General features: G+C 50.6%; 1 protein-coding gene across 1 annotated transcript; it reads left to right on the forward strand.

Annotated features, from left to right (window-relative positions):
* The first annotated feature begins 4,287 nt into the window (after positions 1-4,287).
* Positions 4,288-10,430, forward strand: MYC (MYC proto-oncogene, bHLH transcription factor). The gene is made up of 3 exons (XM_037802974.1): positions 4,288-4,632; positions 6,291-7,062; positions 8,162-10,430. The coding sequence occupies exons 2-3, from the start codon at positions 6,303-6,305 to the stop codon at positions 8,722-8,724; spliced, it is 1,323 nt and encodes a 440-aa protein (XP_037658902.1). The 5' UTR covers positions 4,288-4,632; positions 6,291-6,302; the 3' UTR covers positions 8,725-10,430.
* The last annotated feature ends 250 nt before the right edge of the window (positions 10,431-10,680 follow it).

Consider the following 10,680-nt stretch of genomic DNA (forward strand, 5'->3'; position numbering starts at 1 on the left):
CATTAGTTTGAGTGTCCTTGACAGGCCTTCGATGATCTGAAGGGATCATTGAAATTACAGCCCAGCCATCCTGAGGAGTTTTCTATTTCACCCCCAAGTTGGAGCTAGCTTTTTGATCACTAGGGTCCTGTTTCTTTCCATATTAGTAATTCCTCTTATCTGCAGATGATCAGCTCAGAAGGAAACTTTATGAGAGGTGGGGGAAGAGATATTCAAATAAGGTGAGAGGGAAACTGGCACTATTTTATATAAGTCACACATTCTGACTCTCTCCTTTTGTGTCTCTGGAAAAAAAAGAGACAGTTTGGTCAAATTGCTCATTCTTTCTGCACTCCCCACCCCCTCCCCCAATATAAAAGTGGCAGTACTATTATGAGAATATGCAGTTATGAGAATCAATGATTCTTATTTGCACCAACCTGTAGGAAAGAATGTTCCCTGCAGTGACAGAATGTTCTCTTTCATGAAGCAATCCTATCAGACTGTTTACCTGAAGTCCTAACCTCATGGATGATAACAGAGCTGCCAGTCAGTCGGAAGACTTGCCTCTTCCAAAAAGTCCTGACCCTCTTCCCAGCCGCACACAAACAAAGAGGGAGCACTTTACAGTGGCCCGAGGGCAGCAAACCAGGAACGTTCAGTGAGAAGCCATCTCTCAGCAACTTCCAAAGGGAACATTTGGAGTAGAAAGACCAAGGGTATCAACTTAAAATTTCTCCGTAAAATATTTTCCAGCAGCTATCTCCGAGCGGGAGAAATTAGAAACTCTTAATTTCTTAATCGGTTTTTTTTTTCTGTTTTCCTTTTTTTAATCATGAATATGTATCACTTTGGCCATTTCTCAACTCAGTCAACATTGATCCTAGGTCAAAGTTTCTTTAAAATTATGGAAAGAAAGACAACTGACTCCCCTAACCTTGCTGAGATCTAACTTTCCATTTCCTCATCTGTAAAATGGGGGTGGCCCCTACCTTATCTGGTGATGCAAAATAGCTCCAAGTTGTTCCTTGAAAGTAACACTGCGGGTTCTGTGACCAGCCTGGGGGAGAGTGAGGTTGAGTCCGGAAGCTAAAGATTCACACTCGGGACAGAGGCTTAACCTGGGAGGGACACCTTAAGACATGACACATCTGCCATCTTTAGTAAACTCAAAATCCTAATTCTCTGAGGTCAAGCTAAACCTACTCTTGGTTTTTTGCTTTTTTTTTTTTGCCTCTGTGTATTCAGCAACCAGCCCAGCAGCACCCAAAGTGCCTAAAATCCCAAGAGCCCTGTTCCAGGAAGGCCCCTCCTCTTCCCCACTTCCTGAAGACAGAGCAAGGGATGTGAGCCTCACCCTAAAACCCTACAGGAACTATTCACACCTGAAACGGGCACCAGCTATGTGAAATCCTGTCACATTTCCCTAGCCTTTGGCTATTCAAACTTACATAAAATGATTTCTTATACATTTTCCTCTGCTATCTCAAAAGTCCCTCCTCACCACCAAAATATCTTGCGATTGTTCACCAACAATTTAAAAAATACAAATAAGCAAAACCAAATACCTTTCATGGCGCTTCCCCTCCCCCCTGAATCCAGAGTCTGGCTTTAAATTTTGGTGGGTAGACGCTCTCTTGTGTTTCTTAGTCATGCGGCTCATAGTTTGTTTTTCTGTTTCAGGGCTTTGTTGGAAATTTTTTAGTGTGTGTACTTGTTAATTATTCCACGTTTCTCATAAATAGCATCGGTTCTCCAGAGGGTGATGTTCACTGTCAATAAGTTGTGATGGCTTCATTTTCCCCACCACCGCTTAGGCGGGTGAAGAGCCGCCTCTGAACCACTTTTTCCTCCGGTAATTCATCTTCTCCAGCCCCCCTGCAGTCGGCCTGAAGGAATCGTCGGGAGGCGACTGGAAATTGGCTGTAAGGAAACGCCTCTTCCTTCGCCCCTCGGAAAGCCTGCTCCGGACGCCCCTGCCCCCTGCCCGTCCCCCGCCCTCGGCTGAGATCCGGGCGCGGTGGTCCCAGCTGCCAGCAGAGGGCACACTTACGTTACTTTCGCAAACCCAGGCGGCGGTGCAGCCCCTCCAAGGGGGCGGGGGTGGGGACGGGGAAAGGACGCCTCTCAGCAAAACCGCACCTAGGGATTGGTCGCGTTTTCGGCAAAGGCCTAGAGTCTGGGGTAATTTGTAATCCTTAAAGCTGAATGGTGCTGGGCGCCTGATTTGGGGAAATTTACTACCGTTTAACAATTAGACGCTGCAAACCCAATGGTTAAGAACATCTCGAACATGTGGGCACGCTATACCCGCGCCCCAACCCCAACCCCGATTTTTTTTTTTTAAGTGGATGAAAAAAGTTTACTTAAAATATCTTCGGGTAAGGGACCACCGATGGAATGACTGTCTTTGTTTATGATGCCTTGGTATAATGCCAAATAGCAAATCCCAAGGGAATATGCATTCTATATTAAATGTAGATTCATTCAAGGAACCAACAAATCATGCGTCGTGTGGGTTGGGCGACATGCTGGATGGACCTGTACATGGAATGTGTATACAGGTATTCGGATTATATAGAATGCACTTTCACTATGGTATTCAGATAAAATTTAGAGTCAGTGAAGTAGAAAATTAATGCCTGAAATGCAGCCAATTTTTAATAAACTCAAGGACCACCACCACCACCCCCCAAAAAAGCCACCGAAGTAATACTCCTCCCTCCTTTGATCCGAATCGACGCATTTTTGTGCATTACCAGGATTCCAATAATAAAGGGAAGCAAGACCCGGAAAGGAATTAAACGAACGGCTTGTCTGGGGAGGAAAGAGTTAACGGTTTTCTTCACCCGGGTCTCAGCCAATTCCTCCCTCTTCCCTCAAGGTCCGCAAGCTCGCCCTCTCCCCCATCCCCCTTTCTGGGGAGTCGAGTCTTGCGGCTTCCCCGCCCCCGTCCCCTCCCTCCCCCACCCCCTACCATATTCTCTCGTCTAGCGCCTTTGATTTCCCCAAACCCGGGAGCTCAAGTGGTGCAAACCCGCGCCACGGGGCGCAAAGAGGATTTGTCTCTTTCTGAAACCTGGCGGCGGAATTGGGAACTCCGTGTGGGAGGCGCGAGGGTGGGATAGGGGTGCCGACTGGCAGAAAGCAGGCGGGGGAGGGTCCCCCGCGGCTCTCACCCACAACAGCTTTCTTCTGTTCGTCCAGCTCCAGGACACGCAGATCTGAGGGATTACCGCGTCCTGGAGGTACAGCCAGCTCCCGCCCGGGTCCCCTTGGGAGTACGCGCGGGCGGGGCGGGGTGTTCTGCTTTTTTGGCAACAAACCGGGGATTCATTCTAGGAGGGAGGTGACCAATCGAGATAGTGTATGCACATTACACCCCCTAAAAATGTAATAAGTATTTATTACGCGCTCTCCAAGTATACGTGGCAATGCGATGCTGCGTTATTGTAATCGTTCCAGGCACCTTTTCTGTACCTATACCTATTGGATTTAATCCCAACTACAAGCCCGTCCCGTTCCCCTCCCACCCGACCCTGGAGCGCGCGCACATAAATACCCCCTTCATTCCTCCTCTTTTCATCTGACTTATTTTCAAAACGCTGCCCTTTCCCCAGCCTTAGGGAGGCGCCCGCTCGCCCGAGACGTGCGTAGTGTGGCCGTGGGTACGCGGTGTATTCGCTGTGTTCTGAGGCTCAGCTGTTCCCACCGCGGTGATTTAAGCACGCAGGACAAGTATGCGGTTTGTCAAAGTGAGCGCTGCGCCAGAGGAGCAACAGAGAAAGGGAGAGGGTTTGAGCCGGAGCGTAAGAAACTGGTAGGCGCGGGGAGGTAATTCATGCTTACTCTGTTTACATCGCCGACAGCTTCGAGCACTGGAGTGCGAGGCTGTGAGGTCTGAGTCTCCTCCCCCGTCCCTCCCTCCCGGGAGGCACCAACCCCCACCCCCCGTCCCCACCCTCAGTTCTTAAAGCTGAGGGTGGGGAAGGCAAAGAAAAAAAGTGAAATCCTCCCTGGCGAATCTCCGCCCACCGGCCCTTTAAAAAAAAGGGTCTGCGCGGCCGAAGACCCCAGATTTGGGTTTCTCGCCGCCGCCGCCGTTCCCCGACCGCCGCCCGGCTCCCCTCCTGCCTGGAGAAGGGCAGGGCTTCTCTGAGGCTTGGCGGGAAAGTAGACCGGAGGGAGGGATCCTGCATAGCCGTATAAAAGCAGGGTTTCGGGCTTTATCCTGACTGTCGCTGTGTAGTAATTCCAGCGAGAGGCAGAGGGAGCGAGCGGGCGGGCCCGCGAGGGTAGGAAGGGCAGAACGAGCAGATCCGCGCTCCGAGAGCCCAAGAAAGGGAGATCCGGAGTGACAAGGGAGGCTCGCCTCCGGCCCAGCCGCTCTCACCCCACCCCTCCTACCGACCCCCCACCCGCGGCCCGCAGCCCCCGCGGCATCCACGAAACTTTGCCCGTTGTAGCGGGCGGGCACTTTGCACTGGAACTTACAATACCCGAGCGAGGACGGAGGTTCTAGGGCGCGGGGAAGCGATTCCGCCTATCTTGGGAGACGCTTCTCCCCGCTGCTGCCCACGACCCGCTCCGGCTGAAAGGCGCTCCTCGCCGCCTTTTTGGACGCTGGATTACCTTCGGATAGTGGAAAATCCGGTAAGCATCCGAATCGATTTGATAAATTGAAATAAATTTTAATTTATTTCCTCTACCGCTTTAATGCCGTGAGGAGTCGAATGCACGAATTGGGGGCTCTTTTTTGCCATTTCTGCGCTATTGACACTTTTCTCTTGAGGAGTTGTGGTAGGTCCGGGTGGGTGGGGGGCGAACCAGAACTGGATCCGGGGAGAGTGACATGTCAAGATGGGAGGAGGAACGGCAGTGGAAAACGGCGGTGCGTTTCTGAAACCAGCCTTAAAGATTTTGGCCTGTGTATATTTACGCTGACACGGGCCGGTCGGGCATTCCTGCTTTATTGTATTAATTGCTTTTTTTGGTGGGAGTTGGGGTGTGGGGGTTCTTCGCTTCGAGGTGGGCAGAAAGCCCTTTGCATCTTGAGCTCCCTGGAGTAAGAATTACATATTGCGTGTGTTAGCGAGAAAGCACCGCAGCCGCCGACTTTTTCCCGGTCTCGGGGAGGGCATTTAAATTTCGGCTTACGGCATTTCTGACAGCCGGGGACAGACACTGCGGCGCGTCCCGCCCGCCGATTCCCGCGGCATTTCCGTCTTGCCCCCTGCTCCTTTTCAGAAGTTGGCATTTGGCTTTAAAAAAAAAAAAGAGAGAGAGAGTAGAAATAAAAAATCTTTATCTTGAGAGGTCCTGACGCAGGGGAAGGAAAGGGAAGTCTGGGGCAGGGATGTGTCCGTCTCTCCTGGAGTCGTTGACTTTGGGAAAACCAGGGCGAATCTCCGCACCCAGCCTTGGTGGCTTCCCCGCCGCCGCCCGCTGGTGTCCCCGCGCCCCTGCGATGCGGAGGGGCGGAGGGGAGCGGGGCTCCCGGCATTTCCAGAACAGCTGCTACCTTCGGCGGGGTGAGGAGAAGACCGACTCGCGGCGCGGAATCGCAGCCGGGTCTCTGGCACAGTTGCGTTGCCGTATTGGGTGTTGAAGGGAGGTGCCCTGTTAACAGCCCCCTTTTTATTTTATGGGGGGGCGGGGGGGTGTTGAAGCCCGCGGCTGAGCTCGCCCCTCCAGCCCGCAAGAGACGAAGAAAAGCCGGCAAAAGAAGGAAGGGGGCGCGCTGGGGGTGGAGATGGAAGAGGCGGAGAGGGGAAGCTGGGAGGAGCGCCGGCGCCGGCGCGAGTGGGAACGGGTGAGGCGCGCAGGGGCCCGGGCACGGGAGGGGGCCGCGCACAGCCGCCTGCGCCACGGCGCCTCTAGGCTTCTTCCTTCAGGTGGCGCAAAACTTTGCAGATTGTATTCCCAATCGCCGCCTCCTAAGGAGGCCAAGGCCGATTCCGACTCTTAGGAGGCTGCGGGGCCGATTCCCGGGCTTCGCGCTCCGGGCGCCCGGGGGGACGGAGCTCGGTGGGCACTCAGCAGCTCGTTCGACAAGTGCGTGTCCGAAATACTGAGGGGTTGCCCAGAAGGGATGAAAGTGGATTGTTTTTTTCTTATTATTTTTTTTTTTTTTTTTTTTTTTTTTTTTTTCGTTTTTTGGTCTTTCTCCCCACCCCGGGCCCCTTTTGGGGAGACGGTGTTGGAAGGGAAGTAGTTCGGTTTGGGGGCACACTGCGCTCTGCCCGGGCTTCGGCACCAACCAAAGCCCCCATAACTCAAGACTGGTCCCCCGCTTTGTGTGCCCCCTTCAGCAGGCTGCTGCGATGCCCCTCAACGTCAGCTTCACCAACAGGAACTATGACCTCGACTACGACTCGGTGCAGCCGTATTTCTACTGCGATGAAGAGGAGAACTTCTACCACCAGCAGCAGCAGAGCGAGCTGCAGCCGCCGGCGCCCAGCGAGGATATCTGGAAGAAATTCGAGCTGCTGCCCACCCCGCCCCTGTCCCCGAGCCGCCGCTCCGGGCTCTGCTCGCCCTCCTACAATCTTGCCTTCGCGTCCTTCTCCCCCGGGGGAGACGACGGCGGCGGCGGCGGCAGCTTTTCCACCGCCGACCAGCTGGAGATGGTGTCCGAGCTGCTGGGGGGAGACATGGTGAACCAGAGCTTCATCTGCGACCCGGACGACGAGACCTTCATCAAAAACATCATCATCCAGGACTGTATGTGGAGCGGCTTCTCGGCCGCCGCCAAGCTGGTCTCGGAGAAGCTGGCCTCCTACCAGGCTGCGCGTAAAGACAGCACGAGCCCGAGCCCCGCCCGGGGGCACGGCGGCTGCTCCACCTCCAGCCTGTACCTGCAGGACCTGAGCGCCGCGGCCTCCGAGTGCATCGACCCCTCGGTGGTCTTCCCCTACCCGCTCAACGACAGCAGCTCGCCCAAGCCCTGCTCCTCGCCCGACTCCACCGCCTTCTCTCCGTCCTCGGACTCTCTGCTCTCCTCGGCCGAGTCCTCCCCCCGGGCCAGCCCCGAACCCCTGGCGCTCCACGAGGAGACACCCCCCACCACCAGCAGCGACTCTGGTAAGCTGGGCCCCTTCGGACCTGTCAAAGGGCGGGGCGGCTGGATATCTAGCTATTCTCATCGGCGGCTCTTTCAGCTTTTCTATTTGAAAGAAAAAATTGCAGATCTGGAAGGATCTGGGGGCTTTTTATCTCTGGAGTCCTGGGCTTTTCTTTTCCCTCCCATCCCTTCCCGGCAGACCGCCCTAGTTGCCAGCGCACCCTCCCCCACCCCATACCTCCCACCCCTTAGGAATTTCATTTGGGTTTTTAAATCTTCTGGCTTATCTTGCAACTCAATCCACTCCCTCTTACCTCTCTTAAGCATTTTAATTGCCCTTTGGGGGGGGGGTATGTGAATGAGGGTGGAGGGGATTGTGCTCTGGGAGGGTGAATGGATTTGCCTCCCTCTTCCCTTAACTTCTGAGAAGTTGGAATTTAATGGATTAGGAATCTAAAAGAAATAAAGAGGGGCAGCAGAAAGAGGACTGAAAAACCTCCTTCCTGCCTGGGTGTTGCGAACTAGTGAAAGCGCATTAAAGGTGAATGAATGGGTTGAGGAGTTGGGATCTTTTCAGCCTATTTTGAACACTTAAAAGCAAATTCTTGCCAGAATTGGACTTCTTTTCCCTCACCTCCTCAGGACTTTTGGCAAGGCTGCAAGAGATTTTTTGTTTGTTTTTTTTTTCTCTTTTTGCACTTCCAGTAACAGAGAGAGTTGCTAAAACATACCAAGAGACTTGCAGCTATCATTTACAACACCTGAAGCGCTCTTGGTAAAGTCCCTTAAAAATAGGAGGTGCTTGGGAATGTGCTCTGCTTTGGGTGTGTCCAAAGCCTTATTAAGTCTTAGGTAAGAATTGGCATCACCACTGCATCCTGGTAAATTGTAATTTTCTTGTCTGTGTCCTAACCCCAGCTGCCATTCTCCTCCCTTTCTGAGACTGCCTGTGTGGCGAGAAGAGAAGGGAGGCTTCCCTAGTTCGATCCTCTTTGGGGATAACTTCCTCCGTCTTGGAGATCCCGGGATTCTTTCTAACATCATTTATACCATATCTGGTCACTGATGGGCTTTAAGGAAACACTGCTAACCCGACTGTATCTCTTTCCTTTCTTAAAGAGGAGGAACAAGAGGATGAGGAGGAAATCGATGTCGTTTCGGTGGAAAAGAGGCAGCCCCCTACCAAAAGGTCGGAATCGGGGTCCCCCTCCTCCGGAGGCCCCGGCAAGCCCCCTCACAGCCCGCTGGTCCTCAAGAGATGCCACGTCTCCACCCACCAACACAACTACGCGGCCCCGCCCTCCACCAGGAAGGACTTTCCCGCCGCCAAGAGGCCTAAGTTGGACAGCGGCAGAGTCCTGAAACAGATCAGCAACAACCGCAAATGCGCCAGCCCCAGGTCTTCGGACACGGAGGAGAACGACAAGAGGCGGACACACAACGTCTTAGAGCGCCAGAGGAGAAACGAGCTGAAACGGAGCTTTTTTGCCCTGCGTGACCAGATCCCAGAGTTGGAAAACAACGAGAAGGCCCCCAAGGTAGTCATCCTTAAAAAAGCCACAGGCTACATTCTGTCGGTCCAAGCAGAGGAGCAGAAGCTCATTTCAGAAAAGGACTTGCTGCGGAAACGGCGAGAACAGTTGAAACACAAACTGGAACAGCTACGGAACTCTGGTGCCTAAGTTGAGCTATTGGAGGGGGGGAACTGGAATTGCTCATCAATTCTCACTTGTTACTAAGGGAAAGTAAGGAAACAGGTTCCTTCTTAAGAGAACTGCGACAATTCATTACCTATGAAATTATTTCAAATGCATGGTCAAGTGCAACCTCACAACCTTGGCTGGGTCTTGGGACTGAAAGGTTTAGCCATAATGTAAACTGCCTCAAATGGGACTTTGGGCATAAAAATTTTTTTTATGCTTGCTGTCTTTTTTTTTTTTTTTTTTTCTTTAACAGGTTTGTATTTAAGAATTGTTTTTAAAAAAAAATCCTAAAAGTTTACCCAATTTTCCTGTGTAAATATGGCCATTAAATGTAAATAAATTTAATAAAACGTTTATAGCAGTTATATGAGATTTCAAACCATGTATTATAAACCGTAATTCTTTTTATTTAAGTACGTTTTCCTTTTTAAAGTTGATTTTTTTTCTATTGTTTTTAGAAAAACTAAATACCTGGCAAATATATAATTGAGCCAAATCTTAAGTTGTGAGTGTTTTCTGTTTTTGTTTTGTTTTGTTTACAATTTTCTTTTCATGAATTACAAATTAACAGAATTTGGACCCTTAAGGGGGTGGGCTTACAAAGATGGCAAAAGAAGTTATTTTAAGAAAAACTCTTTGTTCAAAAGAGTCTGAGGGCCTTAAGGTCTTTAAGTTCTCAGGGTTATAAGATGCTTCCTGGAGATTTGAGATAAGGGCCAGAGTTGATACTTAAAAGAATGAAAGGGCAGGCAGGAGACTGGTGAGAAGGTTAGAGGTAGGGAAGGCAGATAGAATAGGTTGAAGATAATGTTTGTAAAGTATACAAAGGGAGATAAAGCCTAGGGGGTGGAGAGGAAGATGGAGCTGGAAGCCCCTTCAGTTTAGTTAACCCATGGCAGTCCCCTGCTCCTTTCAAACCCAAGGAATTCTGTCCAGCAAAAGAGTTGCTGGGGAAGGGGAGAAATTTTTACATTTTGTTGCTTACTTGCTACTACTAGGTGCCAGACCTCCTAGCAGCTCTGGAAGGGATGTTACTATTAACCCTGAAGCTCAGAGGGGTTAAAGGTCCTATGTTTGTTGGAAAACACTTAACACTTGTTCATCGGGTGTCTGACTTGGTGAGATCAAGAATACTTTTGGTCCTTGGGCCTGATAAACTTGACTAGTAATAACAGCAAATCCTATGTACCAGGCACTGTTCTAACCATTTTATTAAGCCGGGCAATGCTATGAAAGAGGTACTGCTGATTTCCCCATATTACACGTTGGGATACCAAGACACTAATCCAGTTGCCCAAAGTTAACAGATAGCAAAGAGTAGAACCAGGGTTCTAACCTGAAGAGTCAGAGCCCTGAGCCCATGCTACAAGACTGCCCTCAGACAGGTCAGTAGCAATAAGTGGAACGCTCGTGAAAGCAGAATTCACTAATCCAGTGGATTTTGTACCTTAACTTTGAACATTTAGTCCTGGTCAGGCATCAGTCCCACTGTTTTCTGTCTGTTTGGTTTTGTTCCTTACTTTGTTGTTCATGGCTTATTTTTACCTTTCACCTCGAGAAGCCCACAGCTCATTCATTCCTGCCTTAGCTGTTTGTTAAATGAGATTCACCAGTTGTTCCTGGGAAGGAGCCAATTTGGAAATGCTACTGTTCACATCATAAAATAAAACATACCTACTCTTTGCCATGTGACTCATTATTTTGGAAACTACAAACTCCAGCTTCCTTTCTCCCAACTTCTCTACAGATAACACGACGCATGTTCCTGATTGGTCCATGAAAAGCATTTTTGAATGTGTGTGTTCTAAATTATAAGCTTCTGAGTACCCACTGCCCAAACCAGAAACTAGAGCGTTGACTACATACATTAGAAACTACCATATCGCTGCTCTGATTACCTCATTGTCTCATTCTCACAGTTGATCTTCAAATCCC

The sequence above is a fragment of the Choloepus didactylus genome, chromosome 14, assembly GCF_015220235.1.
Source record: "Choloepus didactylus isolate mChoDid1 chromosome 14, mChoDid1.pri, whole genome shotgun sequence".
Lineage (NCBI taxonomy): Eukaryota > Metazoa > Chordata > Mammalia > Pilosa > Megalonychidae > Choloepus > Choloepus didactylus.

What these genes read in the sequence shown, in the direction of transcription:
- MYC (XM_037802974.1), top strand. Translation starts at nt 6,303, where the DNA reads ATGCCCCTCAACGTCAGCTTCACCAACAGGAACTATGACCTCGACTAC. An exon ending in CACCACCAGCAGCGACTCTG is followed by an intron (nt 7,063 to 8,161) that starts GTAAGCTGGGCC and finishes CCTTTCTTAAAG; the next exon opens with AGGAGGAACAAGAGGATGAG.